At 39.2% G+C, this 20,435-nt stretch overlaps 1 protein-coding gene across 2 annotated transcripts in view; it reads left to right on the top strand.

Moving 5' to 3' along the window:
* kdm4ab (lysine (K)-specific demethylase 4A, genome duplicate b) overlaps positions 1–19,797 on the top strand; it is a 25,397-nt gene extending 5,600 nt beyond the window's left edge. Inside the window, exons 6-22 of one of the 2 annotated variants that reach the window (XM_024273977.2) lie at positions 1,248–1,297; positions 1,386–1,489; positions 1,567–1,704; positions 1,777–2,003; positions 2,569–2,726; positions 2,829–3,463; positions 4,608–4,722; positions 4,868–5,043; positions 5,568–5,769; positions 7,267–7,346; positions 10,224–10,279; positions 10,863–10,971; positions 12,426–12,617; positions 15,719–15,889; positions 15,992–16,111; positions 16,187–16,279; positions 18,771–19,797. In XM_024273977.2, the coding sequence (XP_024129745.1) occupies positions 1,248–1,297; positions 1,386–1,489; positions 1,567–1,704; positions 1,777–2,003; positions 2,569–2,726; positions 2,829–3,463; positions 4,608–4,722; positions 4,868–5,043; positions 5,568–5,769; positions 7,267–7,346; positions 10,224–10,279; positions 10,863–10,971; positions 12,426–12,617; positions 15,719–15,889; positions 15,992–16,111; positions 16,187–16,279; positions 18,771–18,908 (2,764 nt within the window). In that variant the 3' untranslated portion in view covers positions 18,909–19,797. The remainder of the gene's footprint in view (positions 1–1,247; positions 1,298–1,385; positions 1,490–1,566; positions 1,705–1,776; positions 2,004–2,568; positions 2,727–2,828; positions 3,464–4,607; positions 4,723–4,867; positions 5,044–5,567; positions 5,770–7,266; positions 7,347–10,223; positions 10,280–10,862; positions 10,972–12,425; positions 12,618–15,718; positions 15,890–15,991; positions 16,112–16,186; positions 16,280–18,770) is intronic. The other variant, XM_024273978.2, reaches the window with a different exon arrangement.
* The last annotated feature ends 638 nt before the right edge of the window (positions 19,798–20,435 follow it).

Below are 20,435 nucleotides of genomic sequence, written 5' to 3' on the forward strand. Positions count from 1 at the left end.
TGAATCATTTCCTACAACAGCACACTCTTGTCCCTCGGCACACTGGTTGTAAAGCAGCATTTTGAGGTGACTGGCTGCATTATTTAAGGTTGTTCTGGCCTTTTTTTCGTCCTGTAAATGAAGTAGCTCTCTCTAAATCTAAAAAGTAGGTCGAGCTGTGCTGACTGGGGCTCCACTGTGGAGAACCACGCTCTTCACATTGTGCCCACTCTGTGTTTTGGTTTTGTTCTGGTTTTCCAGAAAAAGCTGCTCCAGTGTGTGATGGTTGAAGGACACAATGAGCTGCACTCCAACAACTGTTCTTTACATTCCCTTCTCTGAAATTATATAATATACTTCTTGCTAATAGAATTAAAAAAGTAATAACTTAGATTTTTATTTGAAGAATTTCTTAAAAGTTTAGACACATCAATTTAATTATTTTTTGCATTTCTATCATCTGTCTTGGCATCAGAAGTTAGCCTAAAGTAGTGGTCTGCAACCTTCAACACTTACAGAGCCATTCAGGTCCATTTTTCATGGTCCAAACCCCAGTAGGAGCCACAAAGGCTCGCTTCATCCTTTAGAAAAATAAGACACAGATTTGTATATATGTCAATGTTACCATTGTGATAAATAAAAAGTAATTTTTTTTTGTGAAAATAAGCATAAATATTAGAAGAAAAAAACATTTTATTCCAAATATGAAAAAGTTTATAACTTTTGACAGAGGTTCACAGGATTTCCTTTCAAAATAAAAGACCTTGTGTCACAAAGAATCAGCTCAATGCTGCAAATGTGAGCAGTGATTAAAAAAAACTTTATTTCACTGTTTGTGGTAGATCTCTGCCAAAAATGGATGAATCCAACTCAAAAAAATAAATCTCAGTTCATTAAGTGACTCTCACTGTATTTCTCGACCCATAAGGCGCTCTTAAATATTTAAATTTGTTCAAAAATAGAAAATCCGTTTTATAATCCGGTGCACCTCAATTCTGTTTGTGCTTTCTGACTTCCAATTGATTTTCCATGTACACAGCACACAAAGATCTGATCAAATGTATTGGTTCGAATTGTGATAAGTACTGTTTAACCATTTGAATGAGGTTTTAGTTGATTTACATAACTGTAAGGCACTGTTTGCTTATAATTAGTTTTTAAAAATCAAAATCTTTTTTTCCTTTAACCTGAGAGCCACCATGAAAGGATGAAAGAGCCCCATGCGACTGCAGACCTCTAACGGATGAGTTTTCTCTTTGCTTTTGCAGGTATTGTATTTCTCCAGAACATGGAAAAAGATTAGAGCGTCTGGCCAAAGGTAAAGAAACTTAGATTTTAGATTTACAAATGCATATTCAGAGGATTTTGATTCACACAGCTCATCATGTTTTCCTGGTTGATCTCAGGTTTTTTCCCTGGTAGCTCTCAGAACTGTGAGGCCTTCTTGCGACATAAGATGACTCTCATCTCTCCTTCGATCCTGAAGAAATTTGGGATTCCGTTTGATAAGGTAAAAGGAAGTGCTTTTGAAAGTCAACCATGAGGCTTTTCTGGGGGCATTTGTCATTTTCGGTCCCGCTTTTTCAGATTACCCAGGAGGCCGGGGAGTTCATGATCACTTTCCCATATGCCTATCATGCTGGCTTTAACCACGGCTTCAACTGTGCTGAGTCCACCAACTTCGCCACGGAGAGATGGATCGAGTACGGCAAGCAGGCGGTGTTGGTGAGGATTAACAGTGAAAAGAAATGGTGAGGGTTTAAAGAGTCCGTCTGATTAAAGCCTTTCCTCCGTCAGTGCTCCTGCCGTAAGGACATGGTGAAGATCTCCATGGACGTGTTTGTTAAGAAGTTCCAGCCAGATCGCTACGAGCAGTGGCTGGCGGGGCGAGATGTGGCTCCAATCGACCACTCGCAGCCCACGCCGGAGGCACAGGAGTTTTTGGACGAGTCTTTCTGTGATGTCAGTCAAAGCCGCAGCAGCAGCTCCAGCGACAGATACGGGGAGGATGGAGAGAAGCGAAGGTATGACCTCAATCCTGTTCTTTACCGAGTCTGTGTCTTTGTGGGCCTCTTGGTTTGCTCTTCATTTGACTAACCAAAGTAAAAAATGGTGTCACTATGGGTTATCCCTTTTGGTCTGTGTACGCTCATGTGAAGCCACAAACTGTAGTTTAGAAAGTTTGTGTTTCAGCTTCTTCCTTTGAGGCTGAAACGAGGACGGATGCTGCAGCCTCAGATGTTCTGCTTTCACTTTGATATCAGACCTGAATTTCTTATTGCAGGAACGTCTCTTACAGCTGTGGTCTGCACCTTTTTCAGGCTCCGGACTGGTCTGAAGGGGGCTGAAGTTGGCATTTTTAAGCTTCCAGTCCCTATTTTCAAAATAAAATGCTACTGAAAAAAATGTTGTTTAAAAACAAAGTCTAAGAATATCAGTAGATTTTTTTTCTTTTTTTTTTATTCGAATAATTTGGTATGAAGTGATTGGACCTGAAGATGGGTTGTGGCTTCAACATCTATAAATGTAAGGTTGTCTTATTTTGAAAGGACATTTTCCTTTTTTTTATTTTTTATTTTTCCCCCTCAGCACTCAGAGGATAGAGACAAAGCGACACCGGGTGTGTCTGGAGGTTCCCAGTGATGTTGCTCTGAAGCAGGAAGATGATCCTCCGCAGTACGGGAAGCGGCCACGCCTCAGCCTCATACCCCCCCGACCTGCTGTCCACGATGGCAAGAAGAATAAAGGTATGGTGTGCACTCTGCCGCGTTGCCAGTTTCCTGATGGCCACTTTGGATTTTGAGACTCTAGGATCAAATAGAAATGTAATTTGTCTTTTATTTTTCCAGGTCCGCCAAAGTTGGTCGTCACGCCGACCAAGTTGACTTTAATGGATCCGTTTCACAGAGCGTTGACTCAGAGTACCTGTGGCGGATGCCGTGCTCCACATTATTCCAAGACTCGCGCGCTCACAATACCGTGCCAGTCAAACTCCAGAAATGGACATTTGGCGGTTCCGGCGGCTCCAGTGAGGACACAAGGCCCCGCCCCAGCTGTTCGGAAAATGGGAGTGGCCAGCCTGCTCTTTCACAGGACACTGAGTCCAAAAGACACGCTGCAAGTGCACAGCTACACTCTGGAGAGCCAGCGGCGGCCTCCCACGCAGCTGCAGGTCCACAGCTACGCCAGGGAGCATCAAGCTCGCCACCTCCAGCACAAGACCTGCACGCCGTCACAGGTGCAGCAGGTGTCTGCACCATCCAGCTGTGAGGCGACGGAGCCCCGCCCAGAAGGCGCCGAGATGCTGACAAACGTAGTTAAAAAGGAGCCAGATGCGCGGAGTCCTTCTGTGCAGAAACAAGGCGAGGCAGCTGAAGAGGACACGCCCACAGATCAGCTTCCACGCAAACCTGACCCCTCAACCGCGCAGACACAACTTCCACACAAGACAAAAACACAAGCTTTCCGAGCTCACAATCAGCAGGTCAGTGGCCATGTTTCTCTTTTACCACTAGTAAGCAGTGATTGGTCCGAGTCTGTGCGTCAACGTTTCTACGACAACCACTCTGGTCAATCCGGAGTGAGCTTGATGAAAATCCAGACCTCCGTCTCACGGGACCACATACTTTTATTGAGGGCATCTGATTGGCCAGTTTGTAACTTGGGGGTGTCACTCAGTTCAGTTCTAATATACAGTCAATGGTCGGAAAACAATTGTGTAACGCTTGTGAGTGTGAGAACAAGTATGTCGTCAGAAGCAGGCGAGTTCAAACAGAAAGCTTCAACCAAAAGAAGCCTGGAGGGTTTGCCGTTTCTGTGAAGATTTGTTGACTTTTTTTTTTAGATTTTTGTTACTTAAAACTGTGTTGACTTTTTTTTTGTTATTTTTATCAAACTTCTAAATACAAAATTTAGTTTAATTGTTTGAGATTAAAAACAATCCCCCTTGTGGGTGTAAAAGTAAAGTTCTGGAGTGTGTTCTATTAGGGAATCTCCAGTATTTTAGTTGTAATTTGATCTTTTACTGAGCCGTAATGTCATGAATCTAAATGTAGATATGAGGAAAAATTAGGAATTTTACAACAATTATTAGATTAAAATCGATCAATTACAGGTCACGATTAATTAATCGTAAAAAATTAATTGCATAACAGCACTAAAAATAATTTATAGAGAATTCAAAACAATCGGCAAAAAGTCACTCTTAAATGGGAGTGAAATAATATTGTTAAAATATAATTAAAAATGAATTTAGACAAAAATTTGATTTAGGTGGCATTTTATTTAATTAGAGCAAATTTAAAAAAATATGTCCTCAGTTTTGCTTCCTAAAATCTCCACATGAGCTCCAGCTGGTTCTTTAGTTGTCTCTAAAATGAGAATTCATGTCTATAATGTTGAGATTTTGTTAGGAGTTTAGATAGAACTTAAACGTGTACAGCAAGAATGTTAAATCTCTCCTGAGAGATTACCAGTTACCACTTGCTGACTCAATAGTACATCATATATTCATGTGAGTGCAGGTTGACTATCCCAGCCTGTACCTAACTCTAGATGAATGGAGATATATGTGTATGTTTGATGGAACCGGTTTGTCATCATGCCGTGTTGTTCTCCCACTTCTCCAGCAGGTATCAGAGGAACAGTCGTACTGCAAGTCTGTAGCAAAGAAGCAACATGAGGGAACTCTACTCCCCAAGCTGCCCCGCCAACATCCTCTCATCAGAGAGGATATTGAGGAAGGTATGCATGACTTTACCTGTCATTGGTCCAGCAAACGCTTAGATTACATCAAAGTATTTTATTTGTCATTTTTCTCATGCTGACTCAATGGTTAATAAAAAAAAAAAAAATCTTACTGAGGCTCTATTTGGTTATCTTCTCTCAGACGTGCATTTGGCTTTAGTGGGTGACCTAAAAGAGAAGGAGGAGTGGGCCAAGCCTCTCACTCAACTGTGGCAAAGCCGACTTTTTAATCCCCAGGCAGAGAGGGAGTACAACCAATGGGTCGGTCTGCAGGCTCCGTACTGCTCCATCTGCTTGCTGTTTCACACATACCATCAGGTAAGAACCAACAGCACACCTTCTACACAGTCTTTATTCCAACATTTGTCTTTAAGTTATTTTTGCCTTTTATAGATTAAAAAAACTGCAGTTCCCAAACTGTGACACTAGGGGGCTCTCTTCTTCTACCATGAATTTGCATTTTTAAGAACAGCTGCAGCATCATTATTTTTAGCCTAAAATATAGCACAGCAATAGAATTCAAGAAGAAAAAACAAAATATTTCAGCACTTTTTAGGTTGAAATATACTTTTTAGTACGTGCTGTGGTTTGAACTCTTATGTTTTTTGTCATTTTTGTTAAGTATTGATTTATTGATTTTATATTGGGGTTTTTTTCTCATTGTAATCAACATTTTATGATTTTAAATGGAATAATAATTTTATAACATTGGTTGAAAACTTTTGTAAAGTTTCCCATTTGTCTTAACTTGCTGACAGGCAGTTCTGAGGGCTGTACGTCATTGTTTCAAACCTTAAATGCGTTCAGTAGAACTTAACCGTCTTGATTGTGCTTCTCCAAAGTCGGAGTCCGATAACGGCGTGGTCGTGAAGAGGTCGAGAGGCCGTCTGTGGTCCAAGCCGCTTATTCCTGAAATGTGCTTCAACACCCAATCCAACAAATGTAACGATGGCGGGCAGGGGCAGCTTTCCAACCCCAACGTGGAGGAGGACGGAACCAGCCGGCTGGTCAGCTGTGCTCAGTGCTGCGTCCGCGTGCACACAAGTAAGTGGGATGGCTGTAGAGTGAGGGGGCATCTTCAGGATAGGCTATGACCGTGGTTCTGGTCACTTCGTAACGGGCTGCAGACAGAAAAACATAATGTAGTTTAAATCAGGGGTCCCCAAACTTTTTCTTGTAAGAGCCACAGAACTGTTTTCTTCCCTGATTTGGGGATTCTTGGTGTTCAAGATTTATTAAAAAAAATATGATTTATCGTTTCCCCCTTGAAAGATAGATTGAGCTTAAATTGTGTTATAATGTCTGTTTATATAAAAAAAAACATCATCAAATGTTTGCATATCAGAAACCACTTCTACTAATCAACACATTTTCGTTGAACGTTTATCATCTGGAAAATGTCTACAGACAGAATTTGAACTAAATTCCAAAGAGAAACCTTTTAATTTGAGAAAAATAGATTTTCCAGAAACCCGACTCTTAAAAAAAAAAAAAGAAAAACACCAAGATCAATGCCGAACTGACAGGTCTGTGATCAATTATCGTCTGATCAATCCACGGTCTAGAAAAGGCTGGGGCCCCTGAGCTAAGCCAAAGTGTCCTTAAATGTCAGAATTTGTGACATATTTAATCATTTTAACACTAATATCTCTTTAGAAAGTTACCTTCCGTTTGACACATGGGTGGGGAAAAATAGAAGCTTAAAAACTGCTTTAAATTGATTATTAATACTCTTAGAAAACTAAAGCTTCTTAAGCTATGAAACATCTTAACATTTTTAATGTTCTGCAACTTTTAATGCACATTTCATTATTTTAAGTGTCTTTATTTAATGCAAAAAACAACCTTAAATTATTTTCTCTTTTAATTTATCATCTTTGGTACTATTAGGAATTTTGCAGATATAAAAAAAATGCGTAAAAGTATTTTTTTTAATGCATTTTAATGTTTAACACGGGCTAATTCCTCCTGTGGGCATTTATAAGATCAATAAATTCCTTATTCACCCCAATACTGCTTTAGATAATTTACCTTTGTTCATTCTTTTTTTTGTAATATTAGACTAATTAGAGTAAATTTAGAATTTAGACTAGACTAGACTAGAATTTCTATTAGACTAGAATTTATATAGTTTGATTAAACAATTCGAATTTTTGAAAATATATATATTTCAAATTAAAAGTTTTTTTATTTTTGTAATGTGCCAAATATAGTACTTTTGGGCATAAAAGGATGTTGGTATAAAAAAATAGTTGAAATATGTAAGTAAAAAAAAAAAAAGTATGTGTTTTGTAATTGACATATATAATGAAATAAATAAATAAAAGAAGGAGCTTAAAGCTACATTGCCAAAAGCACATGCAGTTATTGTTATTGGCTCATACATTTTAAATGTATTGATATTTGTTTAAACAGGAAGTTTTATCTCTTCATGTCAAACGTTGTCTTTGCTTAATCAATGTGGAACGCTTTTAATAAAGAAGTGCGATCGGGCCAAACATCCGGGCAGGAGGTGTGACGCGTGTTTCTGTCTCCACTCAGGTTGCTATGGTGTATCTGCTGATGAGGAGGACTTAGATGACTGGCGATGTGCTCGCTGCGAGGCCAACGCCCTCACTGAGGTCAGTTCAGGACGCTTTATGAGCGTCTTACAGCTCACACTATCAGCAACGCATTATCATCAGGTGCTCCAATGCACAGTTCAGTAGTGATAATAGAATCGGGTTTGTCTAAATTCAGTTCTCTCTAGATGTAGTAATGCTTATTAATGATAGGCATAGAAATAAATGACTGCCAGATAAAAAAGGCAGGGATAATAAAAAGACAAGTGTGCGTTTTTATTGTATTGTTCCTGTTTCGATCGATATTTCCAAGCTGCACTGATGACTGGTTTTTCCCAGCGTCTGTGTTGACTTCATGTCAACACAGACGCTGCATGATAACTTCTCAGCTGACTGATTGGGCTGAAGGACGGGGTTCGGTGCTGCCGTAAGCTAAGCTAGGAGGTAGCCTCCATGTTTGCTGGCTTTTTAAAATGTTTAAATGTGTGGATGCTGTAGCTGAGCTTTTTTTTTTTTTTTAATATACATTCATCATTTTTCTTACACAGCACTTGGTGAGTGTATCTGACACAACTGGGTTGACAGAAATTTTGATGTTCTTTTACTTATCTTTTTTTTCTAAAAGAAATAAAGATTTTCAGTACTGGCAAAAATAGAAATCAACAATCAAGGATGGACAATTTCAAAATAAAATGAGTTGGGAGTTTAAAAAGTTAGTGACTTTAGCCTTCATGAGAACATGAGTTACTCGCATATAATGACTTGCTTCTGGATCCAATGAAATGAAGTCGATTCAGTCAAGATTTTAGCCTCCGTAAGCAATAATCGTTTCTATGACAACCACTTTCATCAATCAGGAGTGAGCTTGTTGGAATGTCCCAACCACTTATCATCTGTTAAAGGTTTCTAACATTCGAGGTGTACACCACATACTTTTATTAAGGCATCTGCTTGGCCAGTTTATAATTTGAAAAACGTGCAATAAAGAAAAATTAGTTGTTCTGACAAATATAATGACTAATTGGTGTTTATTTCTCAGTAGAAGTCTTCGGAATTTTGACTTCTTGGAACCAGCTGGACAATTGGATGCCTCAATTAGAAAATTCAGCTGAATTTTAATATGCGTTTTCTCTTAATATAATTTGTGCTATTATGTCTTTAATATTATTTTTAAAATTTGACAGAGGAAAGCAGAAAAAAATAGCTGCTGGGTTAACATAATGTCCACTGTCCCAAAGAAATGAGTATAATTGAAGTTAAAATTCACTTTTAAAGGCAACAGTAACACACATAACCACAGATGATTTGAAGTCTTCTTTATTTTTACATCGGTGATTTATTACTCTCCAGAAAGTTATGAAATACACACATTTCCTTCATTTAGCGCCAGTAATCCCTGATCAACCTCACGTCGAACTACGAGAACTGTCTGGACACCGTTTCCCACAATGCATTGTTTCGTAGTCATGAAGGCGGCTTGCAGCCAGCGCAGTACCTATTTTCTGGCTGCACTGGCGTAAATATACTATACGAAATATATATATATATATAAATATACTTTCGTGATGGCCCACATTTGACGTCGGTGCAAGAAGCTAACCAGCATTGGTCATCTCAAACACACTTTCTATGGGTGACATCACAGCTTTACTTTGTCAATTTTAATAGTCATAAGACAGACGGGATGCACAGTAACTAAATGTGAAGCTACTAAACAGGAGAAGATGGACAACGACGGGTCATGGATGTAGCTGTTGGAAATCTGGCATTTATTGATATATTTAATCCTGGAGAGACTCCTAAAGTACAACCTTAGAATGGCGGTTGCGTATCCACATTGTCCATCTGGAGTCCACATCATTAGTCTGATCATTTCCCCTTTTGGTTAATAAATCACACATGGAGGTTGTCTAATACTCACTGTGCGCCACTGTCGCTAAAGGAGGGGGGGGTACAGTTTGTGAAGACCTCTGTGTATCTGGACAGGTATTAAGAGTTATGGAAATGACATTATACAGCAGATATTGTTCTTTTTTTATCAGAAAATGACCTCAACTGTACTTTAAAACTTACAACACAATTTTAGAGGATTCTGAACAAGAAAATCGAAGTTTTTGTTGAGTTGTGTCCTTATACAGATCATGAGTTGAAAAATAAATGACATAAATATATTGGTAAATTTTTTTAACACGAGAATCAGTAGAAAATTGCTGCCTTTTTGAAACCAAGTGGTCACTTGAGGTACTGCACTGTCCTTTTAAATTATTTCAATAAGAATCTGGATCACTTTGTTGTTTTGCTGTAAGGGTATTCAGATTTACCAAAAACAAACCTTGAAGAGGTGCTTTTAAAAGTGATCAGGAACAACTTTTGTGGCCCTTTAACACCGGAGCTCCAGTGTTTATGTTCTCTAATTTTCTGTAATCTTTTAATTGCTAACACGCTCGACATTATTTAATGCTGGAATTACGTCGAGCGTGTTAGCGGTTGTAAAGTTACAGTATGTTAAAAATTTAAAGTTTTACCAGTGATGCCTCAGGTGTTAAAGGGTTAACACACATTTAGTAAAAAAAAAAATCCAAATGTTGTTGGATAAAGCCCAACCCCCACTCTGACTCTGTTTAGATCGCTCTCTTCTTTTGTTTTGGATTTGTTTTTTTCTTTTATGTTTTTTATAGTGTATTAAAAAATCCCCATTGACCACATAGAGGGCGGAGTTTCTTTCCACCTTAAAATAACCTTCACTCTCTCTTCAATTTTCTTTATTTGGCATCTTAAAAAAACAATATTTTGTGTAATTTAAAACTATTATCTCTGTCCTGATCCAGCTTATTCATCAGTTCATGTGGGCTTGGAGAGCGCTGTTTAGATAAAAAAAAAAAAGAGAGGGTCACATTTTTGAGTCAGGACGACCTTCAATGTTTTTTGTTCCTGCAGGACTGCTGCCTGTGTTCTCTGAGGGGCGGAGCTCTGCAGAGAGCCAACAACGACAAGTGAGTCCCTGCAGTTACGGCTCCTTCTGGGTCCTTTAAGGTTTTAGTTAAATTTATGAAATTAGTATTTAGCTGCTAGATTTTTCATGTAAAGGCATTAAAGTTCTTAGAATTTTTTCCATATTCAGCACCATATGGGGGTTGCTGAACTTTCCGTGAGATCGGGTTAACAGGGAGGAAATGCAAGGAGAGTAAAAAGTTTCTCTTGAAGTGGGTCAGCTGTCTTAGCTTAGCGTGTTCCTATAAGTGAAGCTCTCTTATGTAATCAGCTAGTTTGACCCACATTTCCTGTAGGACGAATACATTTCTAACCTAAAACTGGCGTTGATACAAAAGTTTAGAATAGGACATCCAGAATCTGGGCGGAGCTTAAAGGACTGAACATTCACAACTGAGCATTTAATTTACTTCAGTCTATCTATAAATAACCAGTTGTAATTGTGTCAAAGCATGACGCAAAGATTAAGATGTAAACATAAAAATCTGGACGTTTTAAGCTAAATAAAATAAAAATCAATGGAAGCAAGCACTCTGAACATTCTGCATTTCCCCCTGATCATCCCCGTGCTTGCCTTTCACACAGGTGGGTTCATGTGCTGTGTGCCATCACCGTGCTGGAAGCTCGCTTTGTCAACATCACCCGGCGTTCCCCTATCGACCTCTCTGCCATCCCACTGCCCCGCTTCAGGCTGGTAAGACTGTGTGGTTCTGGCACTTTGCTTTGATCCGGACTCCCTTGTCCTGCTACGTACACGCCGCACTCAGCAACCTGCGTTCAGGCAGCTACTTCAATGAAAAGTCTATGCAAACTTGTGTTTTAGTTAAAAACTTTTTTTTACCATTTTCAGTAGGGGGCAACCGATATTGATATTGATATTGATATCGGCGCAAATATTGGGTATTTCGAAACATATATTGTTTTTTTTTTCTTAATCCGAAAGGACAATATTAAACTTTAGGCTCAGAGGTAGCTGAATGTCTATTTAAAACTTTAAATGAAAAAATAAAAAACAAAAATATATATTGCATGTGCAGAAGTTTTTTAGATTGGTTTGATTAAAAATAATATCAACTACAGGCTTCCCAAATGCTGTAAAATATCAGCTTTAGGGGCTATTTCTTTGCTTTTTTGATGTTTTTGAAATAAGCTGTTAATGTTAGAGACTTGTTGTAAATTGTGTTATTGTAAAATTTGACGCCAATACGTTCACTTAATAGGAAATGAATATCAACCTAAATATCGTCTATCGCCGCCCAGACTCCACAAAACATCTATATCGTATTCTTGATTTTCAGGCAACCGTTGCACACTGACAGTCAAACCAGGTTGATCTTTGACCAATCAGGGACTCAGTTTTAGTAGTGACGTATGGATTGCATCCCTATTAATTCATGGAAGTCCCAACTGTTTGAAAATTAAAAAAAATATATGGTGTTTCCATTGAGTGAATTTAGCATCGCAAATAAAATTTGCACAATCTCATAATGAATAGAAACGCAGCTTATGACGTAAAAGTTTTTCTTTCTTGCAGCACACTTTTCAATCTCCTCAGTGGCGAGCGGCGTGTCTCCTGTACAGAATTCCTCACATTTACATTAATCTTCAATCATGAGAAGATCTTTTTCATTCTATCAGACTGTACTTATTTTTCTTGGAAGGTTTGAATACTTGGAGTTTGAACAAAACAGAAAAGTGTGAAAATGTCTTGAGAAAACTGTCCAAAGCGTGTAGTGTGACGGGGTTTACATCTTCAAGACAGCTTTAATTGAAAAAACAAGTTGACTGTTTAGTGGATTACACATATCTCAGGTTATTTTAAGAACGCATGTCTTAAGACAAAAAGAGAAACGCTGAGAAGGAAACCTCCCATTTTCACTTCTTTAATTTTTCTCTTCAAAAATAGAATGTTACTGAAATGCGTTTGGTGTTCCTAGAATTCTCAAATGAGGGGGTGTGTTTGATGAACAAACAGAAAAATAACTGACCTTGAGCACTCTGTTGGATGCTCTAAGTCAATGAAGGAAGTCACATGGAGTTGAGAGACAGGAAGTGATGTCATTTTATCTTAAAGTTGGGCCCACGTCTTCTCTTTTCCTCTAAACCCCAAGTTGTGATCTTTAATTCCTGATTGGTGCATCTCCGCAGAAGTGCGTGTACTGCAGGAAACGGATGAAGAGGGAGGTGAAGGGCTGCTGCGTCCAGTGCTCCCACGGCCGATGTTCCACAGCCTTCCACCCCACCTGCGCCCAGGCAGCCGGCGTCCTCATGCACCCGGACGACTGGCCCTTCGTCGTCTTCATCACTTGTCCCCGACACAGAGCGCCCATCATGCCCGAGGTAACCCCAACATACTATCACCTCAAAGTCATGAGCGGCTGTGGTTTGAATCAAGACTTTCTTTAAAATAAACAGAGTATGGATTCATCTGCAGCAATATTCTGATGTCATATGTCAAATAAGGCAATGCCATATGACTATATTAGTTCAAACTATTCAAGATAAGAAACGTACCAAATTTACTAAGAATATTCCAGCATTCTGACACCTTATTTCTATTTCTGACTAACTCTTCAGAGTAATCTGGATTTTAATAAAAGCAGTTTAAAGAACAATTTGTTTAAACTCAACATCATACTAAACAAATTATGCAATATTCCCTGCACTAAATAAGCCACAACTAATGTTTTTTGGGGGGTATTTTTATATAATATGTTTGTGACACATTGAGCCTTTCTGAGACCCCTATCTCATTGGTACGATCCAAACTTTCCTTAAAAACTCACTGTATACAACTCACTTTGTTTTCTGCCCTGTAGTTCACCACCGTTCCACTAGGGACAGTAGAAGAGCTTTTTTTGCTAATTTCAAAATGGCCGCTCTTGTGAAATCTCAAACATTTTTGGCAGGAAAACATTAGCACATTTTGAAACCTTTATAGTGAGAATAACTTCTCTATTATTCCTTTTTTAAATGACTACTGCAGTATTAAAACATTTATTGATAATTCCTTATTTATAACCAATGTTAAATATATGTGGATCAAATTTAAGACTGTAGGCAAATACGGTGCTTTTTTGAGAATAATTTTAATAGCTAATATTGTTGTGTGCAAAAACTTATAAATCACCCAAATGATCACAGTTGATACTATCTGTATCTCATAAAAATAATTATATTGCACTTTTTATTTGTGGATTTCATCAAAGGTTTTACAAACATCTTAATTACAAAAAAATGTAAAATTTCTACTAATGTTTTGATGCAGTGGGCTTTACAGGGTTAGAAACATGATAACAGGAACACTGATTTTGAGCATGCTGTTCAAAGTGAGTGTTCTATTTAAACTAGTCTAAAATGGGTTGTTTTCTTGCTGTGAGTGGCGTATTCTGTCATCAGGTTGTTCTGTATTGAATCATTTCTTAGAAATGTTTTAATTTAACCAGGAGGATCAGTTGAGAACAGTTTCTCATTTGCAATGGTTTTGCTGTTCATGTTGTAGGAGCCGAGTTTGCAATCTTATCTTTATAAAAATGTTTCCTTCCTCACTAACAAAAACAACACCCAACTGTCACATGTACTTTATCTAAGAATAACAAATGTAAGTCTAGTTTCCTGAAAAAAAAAAAGTTCTATCAGAGTTCAGTGAACTGGGAGGATGAAGTTAGAAGTGAGAGGGTGTCAAACTCCAGGCCTCCAGGCTGCTTTTCTACTTGATTTTTTTAATTTATTTTTTTTGGATTCCAGTTCTACCGGCTGATGATAACGACTTGGGTCAGGGTTGCGTCTCCAATGATCGAGATGTGTTTGGGAAAGAAAAGCAGGGGAGTGCCCCATCAGCACCTGGCCTGGAGGCAGACTGAGGAATTTATGGGACTGAATCCACAAAGTAGTTGGGAAATATGCTCTCAAAAGGCTCCCTGCTTCTACTCTCTGTTCAGCCCCATAAGCCCCGCCTCTGCCGGGTTCTGCAACCTTTAGCCCCAAATGAGCCGTTTTAGACAGTTTCTCCAATTTCCAATCATCTTTTGATCTCTTGCAAAAGCGTTCCTAGTGGTTATTTATGATTATGCAAAGTTTAGCTAAAATATTTAAAAAAAAAACTGTCCTTTTTTAACATAGTTTCTGCAGTGCGGCAGGAGTTCGTCAGAAAGTTTCCACTAATTTGTGGGCGAAGATGCCCTACCTGCCCACTGCTGAGAGCTCTCTGTTTACACACTCTCCCACTAGCTTACATTAGCTGTGAACAAAAATTACTAGTAATATTGGAGCTATCCATCCATCCATCCAGTTCTGATCCAGATGTCAGCTCAGACGAGGAAAATCAAATCATTCATGGATCTATTTTTTCTATATCACAAATATATTTTTTTTCCCAATAACATTTTTCTGTCTTGTTCTGATTCACAAAGGTTTGAATAAAGAAATACTCCGTTTTAATCGCAATTTTAATCTAAATTTTCTTTATATTTTCCATCATCAGAAAAATGCCACAAGAACATGTTAAAAAGACCATTTTTATCAGTGAGAATTCAAATTTATCTTCACTCTTTGCTTAATTCGACTCCCCAAAGATCTGAAATAAGTTGTCTTTATTTATCTGCTTTGTGAGACAAAAGAAAACAAACAGAAGTTTAGAAAGACGGTTGGATGATCAGCTGTTCATGAACAGAAGAACGTTTACACAAATTTGTGGGATAAAAATCACTACTCTCTGTCTGTTTAGGCCTTTCCTTCATTCCTATATTCATCCTGTCTGTTCTATTGCTGACGTTTCATTTAGTTTTTGTTCCATCACAAATGCGCATTGTCATTATTACTTTGGTTTAATTCTTATTCCTGCTTTCTTATGTCTCTTTAGTTCTCTTTTTTTGTCCGTTTGTTCTCTCTGAACTTTGTTCTCTGAATCGTGTCCTCCTCCGCTGTCATGGAAGTAAGGAAACAACGGTTTTAAACTTTGCTCCCGATCTTTCCCTCCTGCGTTTTTGATGCGGTCCCACCAGTCCCATCTTAAAGTCGTTTTTGCTCTCTGTACTCTCTGTAATCTGCTGGTATCTGCTTTTGTGGCCCTCATGGAGGTTAGCACTTTTTATTGGGGCCAGACTTTGTTCCTATTTCCTGACGGCGGTGTAGTGTGAGCCCCGATTGCTCCTGGATTTCAACCAGGAAGTGTTTCTGGTTTCTTGTAAATGGTACCTGCCTCACCAGTTTCACCACTCACCTGTGTGTACCAACACATGAGCTGCACTGATGCAGCTGGATAACAGGAACATATCAGAGCGGCAGCACGTCTCAGATCTTCTTCAGATCTGTGCATGGTCCGGCACGTGTGCAGAAGCACAGCCCCCCTCCCCTCTGTCTGTTATCTCCCCAGGCCTGTCTGTGGATTTGATAAAGTTAAGAAATAAATAATGATAACAACAATGTCTCTGTTCCCTCAGCGTGACAAAAACTCCATGAAGGAGGTCAGCGCGGGTCAGAAGGTGATCTGCAAACACAAAAATTCCCGTTACTACCACAGCGACGTGGTGGAGCTGACCACGGCCACCTTCTACGAGGTGGTGTTCGACGACGGCTCGTACAGCAACAACCTGTTTCCCGAGGACATCGAGGTCATTAGGGCTGCCGAGCGGCGGCCGACTTGCTACTTTTCCTAGTAAGATGATAAGAGACCCTCCCTTTCCACCACAGCTGAGGTTTCTGTCTGCCCATAGAACCGCGACTGCGTCCGCCTCGGCCCTCCTGCTAAAGGCGAGGCCGTTCAGGTGCGCTGGACCGACGGACTCATCTACGGAGCCAAGTTTGTTACATCACACTCCATCCCCATGTACCTGGTAATCCTCCCCACTCTACCTTCAACTATCCAGAGGCTCTTAGCGTGAGATTAAACCATAACCACTTTCATTCAGGTGGAGTTTGAGGACGGATCCCAAATCTCAGTCAAGAGAGAAGACATCTACAGTCTAGATGAGGACTTACCCAAAAGAGTCAAGTCCCGCATGGTGAGCATTCTCCCTCGCCATTTGATTAAATCAAACCATAAAAGCATGCAGCTGTGACTTTTTGGTACTATTTTTTTTTCCTGTGAAGAAAAGGAAAGTGGTCTGAAGCAACCGCCTCTATATCTATAAAATCTAGAACCATAAAATAATAAAACATAAAATCAGCATACTGTAAAAAAAAAAAAAAAAACACACAATAAAAACATTCAGACAGTTAAACGGTTGGAAAACTGCTCAGACTCGTTCCTGCTGTGGTGTTATGGGAGTGGAAGGGAACCAGTTTCTCACAAACACTTCATGGTTTCCAGGCTTGGACATGCCTCATACAGTATATACATCTAGGAAACAAGCATGACTTGTGTGTTTAGTAAACTGTATTGTAAAAAAATAAATAAATACATTAGCAAGAGTTTGATTCATCTTTAACCAAAAGAGAAAAAGTGTTTAAAAACTATTTTTAAAAAAATCGATGATCATGCCTTAAAAAAACAAAGATGGAAAGATGTTTCCAACGTTTGTAAGCATTCGGGTTTTGTGGTTTCCTGTGAACTCTTTTGGTCACGAGTCTGTATTGAAAATACCTGCAAACAACATCAAGACTTGGTCTGTGGTGGAACTGCAAACGTTCCTTACTATCTTTGGTGACTGCTCAGTGGAAACGAGGTTATGAAACATTATGATCGCCCATAGAGAGAAGATGTTTATGCAAATTTATCTATGGGTATGCTGCAAGCAACAGGCTGCAGCAAACACTTGAAGTAGGTGAGAAACAGGCGTGTTGTCTGGATTTTTCCTCTTTTCAATCCCCTGAATCCTAACTACTGTCCAAGGAGTCAGTTCCTACTGTTCAAGGCCAAATATAAGCAACTCCAGGCCTCAAGGGCCAGAGTCTCTGCATGAGTTCCAGATATCCAAGCCCCACTCATGACTTATTACCTGGTTCAAGTATGTCTAGCCAATTAGAACATGCCAGAGCACGGGGTGTTTGAAAATACAGCCTTCAAGGCCTAAAACGCACACCCTTAGCACGACTCTTGCATTCAGCCTGACTGTTAAAATTGAGGAAACTAGACGGAGTGTAGTTTGTGTGGACTCCCTACGGGCACTTGCATAACACGTGCACACCCTTTGCATGCAGCATTTGAGTGCATACAGCGCGCGCACCTTACTAATGACCAGGTTATGGTGGAAGGACACCATATGACAGCAACACCCGTACGTCATAAGAAGAGTCTGGCGACACGATACTTATCCCGATACATGCCTCACGATACAATATGTATTGCGATATTTCCCAAGACTGTACCAGAACAATTTTCACTTTGTTTTTAGAGTATGACTTGAATTGAATCTGCCTGAATTTTATTGTCTGTCATTGTAAAAAATGATAAAATTAATTTTATTTAATGACCACAGCGACTGTATCTCCTATACAAGTTGTTTTTCATGCAAACCCATTCTTTCCAGAAACATTTCAGTGTGATGACGGGATGAATGTGGCAAAGATGCCTTATTTACATGACAGTCAGCGCTGCAGCTCAAGTTTTCTCAAAAGCAGAAGTAAATGTGCATTTCACTGCTAATCATTATGGTATTGCTCATTTTTCACATGACTCTGATCCATCAGGTCTCTGAACTAGAATCTGTTGCTGTGAAGTTCACTTACGCTCGCTTTGCCAAGAGCATTTTAATGGCTCCGTGCATGACCCGCTGCAGCTCCGCTGCTTCACTCGGTCTTATCTGAGCTGCTATGAAGCACCGCACTCCACGTTTTTAGATGATACTGGCAGCAATGTGGCACAGAGTTTCGGTTTAGTACCCATTTCAAGTCAAAACTAAGTAGTACATGTCTCAAAACGACTAAAACCGTGAGGCTGACTGAACATTTGAAGGAGCTTCTTGTTGTTTTGGCCGAGGTATAAAGCTGCTCAAATAGGCTCAATGCGCTCTGCTGCCAACTAGTGGTCGGAGGTTGAAGTGACGGTGAAGGACGCTTATAAATAATTAAATAGACATGTCAACATTTTAAATTGATGCAAGTATCGTCAAACGAAATATCGCGATATATCACCAAATCGAGTTTTTCCTACACCCCTAGTCATAAGTATGTGCGACTGACAAATTCTTCACCATCCATTTACCACGCGCTCAACAATTATAAGTTCAATTTCCAAATTCGAGTCCCTGGTTGGTCAAGTGGTTTGACTTTCAACTTTTGTTTTTTGTATTTCTTCTAAAATTACTAAGTTTGTGAACAGGACCTAAAGAAGTTGTAAATATGTGTAACTTGTGGACTTTTGGAATACTCTGTGACCTCGCTATGCACACGTTAGAGGTTCAGAGTCTTTGAAGTTACCCCATTTAAAGAAAAACTGTTTTTAGTGGAAAGTTGGACACACCTGGTTTCCTAAATGCACATGTTGAACTCTCCTTTTCTGAATGCCTGAAGCGTTGCTTTGGCAAAGCCTGAACTCTTGTGTTTTGCCTTCAGTCGGTGGCGTCGGACATGCGCTTCGAGCTCTTCAACCAGAAGGAAGTGAAGCAGAACGCCAAGCGGCAGCGGGTCATCAACTCCAAATACAGAGAGGACTACATTGAGCCCGTCATCTACAGAGCCATCATGGAATAAAAAAGACAAACCTCAAGTCACCCCCTCCCCCAAACTCATCACCAGGCTCCAAAGAGCTCCAGGGCTTGTTTTCTGCAGACGTCTCGGGAAGCAGCTCCTGTTCTTCCAGGGCCTCTCAGGCTCCTCATCTAAAAACGACGGCTGGGACTCCTCATTAAAACACTTTGATAGATCTCCATTACGCTCTCCTCCTCTAATTCATTAATTACCTATTCTCAGGAAGAAGCCATGAAGCAAAAGTTTGGATGGAAAATTTGTATTTTTTTTTCCTCATCAAATGACTTTTCTTCTAAGTTATTCACTCCGATTTTGTCGCAAGCAAAAAAGGAAATGACCTTTGCTTGTAATTTTATCAGTTTGACCTCTCGGTTATTGAAAATGATGGACAAATTCACAGTTTCTTTAACAATCACTCAGATCGTCCCTTCCGAGCTTTAAACAGCTGAGAAGTTACAGGTTTGGAAGGCTCAGCCTTACAGTACCAAGGGCCAAGCATGCCTCTGCTCTCCATGTATATATTAACTTATGCAAAGCTATTTTTGCCACGCCTCTTCCTCTGCCCTGTAGAAACCCTCAGAAGTCTTTATATTTATTAAATGGAAAGGTTTGGATGGATGGGAAGCGAGTTGAGGAGCTGTCTTCTAGCTGAAGCACTTATCGTTTCATAGACTTGCGTCCTCCTGCAGCTCTAGGCTATGTTTAGGTCCGAGTTCGATCCCCGTCTGGTAGTTGCTTGCATCTGTGTAGGATAAGGTGAGCTGACACTGTTTTCAGCTTTCATATTTTTGTGACTACTGTTCTTGTCTCTGGATTTCGTTTCTTTCGAGCCCATGGCTTCAAAACTGTGCACTCTTTGTAAAGTGAGTAAAGTTTGAGCTAAAAAAAAGAAGCAACTCGTGTGGTTTATGGTCTGGAACAGGGGTCGGCAACCTTTAACAGTAAAAGAGACATCATTTGGGCTCATTTTCTACTGATCAAACCCTTGAAGGAGCTGCATAGTCTTACTTTAACCTTTAAGAAATTGAAGAATTTGCATTCATGACCTTCTTTTTGTTAACAATGAATTTGAATTATGTCTATTTTTTTTCTTTATTTAAAACTTTTTTTTTTAATTATTCAAGATGGCGGCCTTTTCCTGAGGTCCATGAAACTTTAGTTGTGATTATAGACTTAGCCTGGTGGGAGGTGTTTCGGTTTCCTTAGAGATTATTGCTTTTTTTTCTTTTTTTTTTTCTTTTTTTTTATTGGCTGTAATGTTTTTTGAAAATCCCGTTGAGCCATTTGAACTTGAAAACATTTTATTTATAGCAATATTTCTAATGAAGCAAGTTTTTTTATTCAAGATTTTTATATAATTTTTGACAACTTCATCTTAAAAAGTGTAATTTTACTCTTTTTGTAATTATCGTGCAGTGGACCAAAATCCAAAACACATCCAAGGTCACACACCGAACAGAATAAACATTTAGTGAACACACTAAAACTAAACTTTTAAAACTTTAAATAATAACTTTTTTTTCTCTATAC

This window comes from Oryzias melastigma, linkage group LG17 (assembly GCF_002922805.2).
Source record: "Oryzias melastigma strain HK-1 linkage group LG17, ASM292280v2, whole genome shotgun sequence".
Taxonomy (NCBI): Eukaryota; Metazoa; Chordata; class Actinopteri; order Beloniformes; family Adrianichthyidae; genus Oryzias; species Oryzias melastigma.